At 38.9% G+C, this 7,044-nt stretch overlaps 2 protein-coding genes across 3 annotated transcripts; one reads left to right on the plus strand and one right to left on the minus strand.

The window, feature by feature from the left end:
- Positions 1 to 1,035: 1,035 nt before the first annotated feature.
- LOC148427428 (claudin-24-like) lies at positions 1,036 to 1,904 on the minus strand. The gene has a single exon (XM_088408164.1). It carries the CDS (start codon positions 1,902 to 1,904, stop codon positions 1,251 to 1,253), a length of 654 nt encoding a protein of 217 aa, XP_088264290.1. The 3' UTR covers positions 1,036 to 1,250.
- Positions 1,905 to 3,146: 1,242 nt separating this feature from the next.
- On the plus strand, positions 3,147 to 5,528 carry dph3 (diphthamide biosynthesis 3). Of its 2 annotated transcripts, none has more exons than XM_088407981.1 (3): positions 3,147 to 3,344; positions 4,249 to 4,323; positions 5,236 to 5,528. In XM_088407981.1, the coding sequence occupies exons 1-3, from the start codon at positions 3,222 to 3,224 to the stop codon at positions 5,302 to 5,304; spliced, it is 267 nt and encodes an 88-aa protein (XP_088264107.1). In that variant the 5' UTR covers positions 3,147 to 3,221; the 3' UTR covers positions 5,305 to 5,528. The 2 variants fall into 2 exon arrangements, with proteins under 2 accessions (XP_088264107.1, XP_088264108.1); XM_088407982.1 differs by having other exon boundaries at positions 3,147 to 3,329.
- The last annotated feature ends 1,516 nt before the right edge of the window (positions 5,529 to 7,044 follow it).

Below are 7,044 nucleotides of genomic sequence, written 5' to 3' on the forward strand. Positions count from 1 at the left end.
ACTCTCTCGCTTGACACTACTTTGAAAGCCAAATCCTAGCTTAAAACCATACTTTGAAATCATTGCCTAAGATTAGTACCCTATTTTAAAACCCTAACCTGGGTTAAAAACGGTACATTGAAACCCTAACACTAGTTTTAAACCCTACTTTGAAACCTCAATTCTAGAATGAAATTCTTCTTGAAAACCTTGGCACAATTTTAAAACCCTGACCCAAAGGTATGCAAAAAGGTTTTGTCAATAGGGACATTTCTTTGTAATGCCATTGTAATTACATCTGCAAAGTTCTCGATAACCTCATAGTTGGTGAATTTAAACATTTGCTGGGTTCAGCAGTGTTCACAGCCCAGTGTCATGCAGCCTGATCTTGTTTTTGACATATTTTTATTGACTATCAAACTTTGAAGAAACTAGAAATGTGTCTCCTGCACCTCAATTGTTTTCTAGATTACAAGGGAAAAAAAATGTGTGTTAAATTTCCTCCATTTAATATGGTCAAGGGTGGTCGTACACAGCAAAATAATCAGGGTAAGAACCTTTTTGACTATTATATTCTATTTTTTGGAGTGGAATGGTGGAAGACTGGTTAGCACATCTGTCATGGGTTTTATTCCTCTCCAGCCGCCCTGTGTGATTTTTGCATGTTCTCCCCATGCCTGTGTGGGTTCTCTCCAAGTACTCCAGTCCCCCCCCCCCCCCCCCCCCCCCCCAAAAAAAAATGCATGGCAGATGAAATGGGACACAAATTGCCTTAATGTGTGATTGTGAATGTGAATGGTTGTTTGTCTGTAAGTGCAATGCAATTGGCTGCCAACCAGTGCAGGGTTGCCATATACACTATTTGATGTTTTTATTTCACAAAACAAAACACGTTTATTCATTTGGGTCTCGTTTGTTTGTATGTATTTGTATTTAATTTGTTTTTATTTATTTTTTTACAATTCAAGTGGAGATTTTCTCAAAACATGCGGCGATCGTGATTGGCGTATTGATCGGGAAAATGCTTCGATGTAAGCCAGGAGTTAGGTTACAAGCTTGGTCACGGAACGAACGACGCAAATAAATCAAGGCAGCGCTTATTTAAGAGCTTTATTTTTTTTAACCGATAGGACAGCGTTTCGGCAAATAAATGAGAGTATAGGCTACACGGAGACAAAATCATTTCGGCGTTGCCGAAACTTTTAGTTGGAGGCGCGCCCGGGGAGATTTCAAAAATTCCAAAGCCGGCGAAAATGTTCCAAGCGTTCATTTCAGACGTACTCCGATCTCGGTCCCAGCTGCAGCCGATCCAGTGGGCGGGGGGCGCGACGGTTCCGCACAGACGCGCAGGAGGCGAGCAGGGCGGCCCCCGCCATCAGGTGCAAGACGCCGGCGGTCCAGCCGCAGTAGAGCGCGTCCCCGAACTCCCAGCGCGGCGCCACGTCCGGCACCGACTCGTCGAAGAAGCGCAGCGCCGCGACGTGGGCGACGTACGACACGGGCACGAGCAGCAGCGCCGAGCAGGCGATGCTCAGCGCCCCGCCGCACAGTTTCATCCCTTTCTTGCCTCGCCCGCTCACGCGCACGTTGACGGCGTGCGAACCCGGGATGGCGAGCGCGAGCGCGAGCAGCCCGGCGCACAGCGCCGCGCTCACGAGCGCGCGCGCCAGCCTGATGTCGCGCGGCAGGGCCAGCGGGCTGTCGTGGCGCCGGCACTGGAGGGCGCCTTGCACGTCCTGCACCACGCAGGTCTCCCACAGGCCCAGTTCGAAGCTCTCGGTGGGCAGCAGCTCCGTGGACAGGGTGAGCCACGCCGACCTGAGCGCGGCCACCAGCGTGAATATCCACGCGCACGCGGACAGCGCCACCCCGAGCAGCTCCAGGGCGCGGATCCTCGGGTCCGCGAGCGACCTGATTCGCGTCATGCCCGCTTGTGCTTCTGACTTGGTCACCCGCTTGCGAGTCGACAATGCCAGCCCCCCCTCCCCACCTCCACCCCAAACAAAACAAAATGTAACACACCCACGTCCTCTCGTTTAACCCTTAAGAAAAGTCGACAAAGGTCATACAGTGGACAAGACCAAGAAAACAATCTAAATATGAACTTGGAACTTTACGTTTCACCCAAAACGCAGTATTTAAAATTCTCATCGCAAATCAATATTTTCTGGTCTTAACACTGCCAGTGGTAATCGTATGTAATACTGGCGATTATGATGTGCAACATGTCAAATATTCATACGCTCTCCTATTTCTTTTCATGATATTGCCAAGTGTTTCTATGTGACGTTCAAGAAGCAACACAATCCTGAGAACGGTTTGTCTTCCAAGCACGTTTGCTGCTTCCGACTGAAAATGCACCTGTTGTTTTTTTAAATGTCATGGGAAAAAAATGAAGCGGTTAAAGAGTAAAGAAAACAATTCACATATCAGTATTCAACATAAGGAATCCAAGTCATACGGAGGTCAGACGGTAATTTGACAAACAAATATATTACTTTGTACTTGCAGATTAAGTCAAAATTTGGCAGGTTTTCTGCCTTCTGGACCTGAATTCCCCATCTCCATTGGTTAATTGAGCTTGACCGCACAGGTTCCTGGAACAGTGTTCTAAATGTAAACTTTGGCTCCCTCTAGTGACAAAAATCCCACGTTTTCTTTCATAGCCATAGTTTTCTGATTTGCATTTAATTAGATAGATAGATAGATAGATAGATAGATAGATAGATAGATAGATAGATAGATAGATAGATAGATAGATAGATAGATAGATAGATAGATAGATAGATAGATAGATAGATAGATAGATCGAATAGAATAGAATAGAATAGAATAAAATAGAATAGAATAGAATAGATTGTCTGAACAACGAAATTGGGGGTTTGAAGAGTTAAGGGCCGATGCGCCTGTGCGTGCCGCCATCGTTTAGGCCTGCATACCTAGATGCATACACAGAATGATAGAATAAATCATTTAAAATATTTATTAAAAGTACATGTTCTTTACTATCGAGGCTGTCCATTACACGAGTTCAGTACTTTCCATTGGTTCAACACATTCAACATGGCGGATACATATACGTATCGCAGGAACGCTCAACCCGGTCAAAGTGGTGTCTATGATGCCTGCATCATATGTGTGAGACAACTAACATGACGTCACTAAACGGCGCCCGAATGCATTTCTGGAAGATGTGCGATTCCCTTTTCACGTGTCGTTTCTGAGTAGGTTTTTATGCGAAAATGTCTGTTTTTCATGACGAAGTTGAGATCGAAGACTTCGAATACGACGAAGAAACAGAAACGTATTACTTTCCCTGTCCCTGTGGTGACAAATTCGCCATAACCAAAGTGAGTCAGCGTGAGGTAATATTTAGGGCAGAGTTGTAATACGTATTTAGAATTTGCTTTCTTGGCTCATTTGGTTTCACTTATGAAACTTTATATAAATAAAAATACAGTTTTGTCATTACCAGAGAGATTGGCTTCAGTGAACATCTTTACGTTTACGATGTACTAGAATATGTGCGCTTGCTATACGGCGTAGGTAGGGATGATCTACAGCAGGATATTGTACAGCATACACACTTACAGTTTGGTTTCTTCGCAAAGAAGTATAAATGATGGGTATTTATTTTCGGCAAGTTTCCAATAAGTTTTCATAGCGTGTTCAGACGAATAAGTTGGCATTTTATTGCATACAACAGTCAGCGATCAACCGTATCATGATAAAGGTTGATACGTGTGTAATCGTCCTTCCTGTCTCAACCCATTCCACTATACCAACTAATGCAAAATAGTTTAAATGGTTAACCCTGCTAAACAATTGGCATGATCTACCATGTAAGTGTTTTACGATCTTGTATTAAGGTGGATTTTTTTTTTTTTTTTGCGTCAGATAAGAGGTCATTTGTGTCTTTAATAAATTGTCCTGAGATAATAACATTCTTCTGAGCTAGCGCCTTCTCATCTGGCATTTAACGTCAGATCGATTGAGAGAATGCATTTATATGCGGTACTTGCATTTATATGCAGTATATGCAAACTTAAGCCTGTTTAACTGATTATTCTTCCCTTCAGTGCTTGTATTTGTGCAGATGTAATAAGCTATCCTGTCAGAAATACATTTTCCCTAGCTATTCTCAGAAATTCCCTTTTGGCAACTTTGAATTTGGTACATTTGTGGTTTGTACCTCTGAAAATTCCTAAAACTTTGCAACATTTAAGCTCAGTGGCATTAACTCCTGAATGTGATTGTGTGTGTCGACAGGAGGAGTTGGAAAACGGTGAGGACGTGGCAACGTGCCCGAGCTGTTCACTCATTGTCAAAGTCATCTACGACAAGGTGATTGATGGCTGGTAAACACCGTTGGCGGAAGGCACGCCCCAGATATTTATGTTATTGACAAAAAGTGGAAAAACGGTTTTCATACTGAATCTACCAAAATACAAAAAGATAATGAAAAGAACCGAATCAATATGCATGTATGTATAGTATGTACACACACACACACACACACACACACACACATATATATATATATATATATATATATATATATATATATATATATATATATATATATATATATATATATATATATACATACATACATATATATATATACATACATACATACATATATATATATATATATATATATATATATATATATATATATATATATATATATATATATATATGTATATATATATATATATATATATATACAATAAACTTGACTTTGACTTTGACTTTTTATATATATATATATATATATATATATATATATATATATATATATGTGTGTGTGTGTGTGTGTATGTATACGTGTGTGTATAGATGACTGTGCTGTTCAATTAGAAAGAATACAGTACATGTATACATTTATTGAGCAAAATCGTGTTGCTCACTGAACAGTTCTGTATTATGTATTTTGTTTAAAAATAAAACTCTTTATAATGTAGAAAAATGAATATTTAGCAACAAAGAACTGTGGCAATTTACCAAAAAAAAAAAAACATTTAAAAATGATGTTTTGGAGTTATGATTTTCATAACATAATACCACAATATGTTGATATTTTTGCTCAAGGTTATCATACCGGCAGAATCTGATATAATCCAAAGTTTAATACACAAACACATGCCATAATGTTTTGCCTAATAGCTGGGGTTCATGAAAAAAAAAAAGTTTTCACTATTGTTCGAGGGGGTTGCCTGGCACTCATAGTGATGTTGACATTTTATTTTTCAGGAATCTTTCATGTCAGGGGAAATCATCGAGGCCCCATCAGAAAGCAAATTGGCACTGGTCCCTACCTGACCGGGACTGATCTTAAGGACTGCTGATTTGATATAAAAATACTGTGTGGATTGGTCACGTGATCAGTCGATGTAACTCAATGTCCAAAAGCCTCAGAAAATTTCCAAGGTTTTGGAATGAAAGCAAAGCTGATGCTTTTGTATTGCATTTGTAAATACTTTATTGTGTATGTCATTACTTACAGTATGTTATTTTTAAAGAAATAAAGTGTGTCCTTAGGATCATTGAGCTCATTTATTCATTTACTTATAGCAATGTAATATACATTTAATTTTTGTGAATTTGTCCGTTTAAGCAGCTACCTGATACATACAAATTCATTACTTCAGCCATTAAAGAACATAAAAATAAATACAAATAACATACAAGTAGCGTTTTACTAAGATTAATGGCTCACTATACATTATTGTTTAAAAAAATACATGTAAAACGGAGAGGATCATAAAACGTGGGGTTCAGGGTTTACTATGATGTCTCCAGCTAGTTCCCTTTCGAGTGGCAAAATATGGATGGATATGCTCCGGTTAAAGAACATGTACCGTTGCTCCATTCAGCACATTTATTAACTGTGGTCTGCAATAATACAGACAAAGAACAAATGTTAACATACATACATACAGTACATACACCATTCAATCCACTACTCAACAAGCGGCATAACATTAACTTCTAAACTCACTGCATTCAGCTCTAGCCAAACACAAATAAATGCTTCCTCATATAAACGAAACGCTATTAGCATAATTAGCATGCTAGCCGAATACTGTACAACAATTTAAGCGCAGTAAAGGACGTCACACACAAGCATACACCTGCTCTATAACACACAACTAATGTCCAAATTGAACGTTACAAGGAAATAAACTCACCTTTCATCACATACACACAATCACAAATGTGCTAGAATGTGCGTTATGAGCAACTTTATCAAGTTATGTCACGGACTGAACGGTGTCGCGGACGAGGAAAAAAGGAAAACTACGGTGGGTCATTCACGTTAGACTAGTGTTGCGTTCACGGAATGCTCACAGCATGGGAAATTACAACATCAAACGAAAGTACAAACATATAAACAATGTGGGCTTTCTAACAACATGGTTGGTTAAAAAAAGGTCATTATTTTTTGTTAAAGCCAACCTGTAAATAGTCATTTGTTTTGAAAAGATCTTACCACAAATGGTCTTTAAAAGCTTGCTATACATGGACATAAAACAAAAAAAAAGTCATACTGCATGTTCATTTTAGAAAAGCGTTTGAAAAAAGTATTGCTATAAATGGGCCTTAAAAAAGACGTCTTACTATATGTGGTTGTTTTTAACATCACTGTCCATGGTTCTCTTTTTTTTAAGCGTCTTACTATACATGGTCTTTTTTTAACACTATACAAGTCATTTAAAAAAAAGTCAGTGGTTCAAAAAAACGTCTTAACACAGTGTTGTTGTTGTTTTTTTTTCTTTAAAGACGTCCTACTATACATGGTCGGGTTTTACTTTAAACACCTCACTATACATGGTCTTTTTTTTAAGTGGTTCACAAAATAATCTTACCATACACGGTCTTTCTTCAACAAAAACGTCTAACTATACATGGTAAAGTTTATGTTTTTTTTCTTTTTTTAATGCCTTGGCTGGCCCATCTATCTTCCATGACCTTAGCTACATATCCTTCTTTAAAAAAAAAAAAAAAAAGCCTTACTGTAAATGGCCGTTTGTTTTTGAGAAAAAAAATACTGTAATACTG

The sequence above is a fragment of the Hippichthys cyanospilos genome, chromosome 2 (assembly GCF_059441005.1).
Source record: "Hippichthys cyanospilos isolate Australia breed blue-spotted pipefish chromosome 2, RoL_Hcya_1.0, whole genome shotgun sequence".
NCBI classification, from domain to species: domain Eukaryota; kingdom Metazoa; phylum Chordata; class Actinopteri; order Syngnathiformes; family Syngnathidae; genus Hippichthys; species Hippichthys cyanospilos.

Excerpts from the sequence above, each read along its gene's own strand:
- LOC148427428 (XM_088408164.1), bottom strand. The coding sequence starts at position 1,904 with ATGACGCGAATCAGGTCGCTCGCGGACCCGAGGATCCGCGCCCTGGAG.
- dph3 (XM_088407981.1), top strand. The coding sequence starts at position 3,222 with ATGTCTGTTTTTCATGACGAAGTTGAGATCGAAGACTTCGAATACGAC. Across the intron at positions 3,345-4,248 it reads CCAAAGTGAGTCAGCGTGAG|GAGGAGTTGGAAAACGGTGA; the intron begins GTAATATTTAGG and ends GTGTGTCGACAG. Across the intron at positions 4,324-5,235 it reads TCAAAGTCATCTACGACAAG|GAATCTTTCATGTCAGGGGA; the intron begins GTGATTGATGGC and ends TTTATTTTTCAG.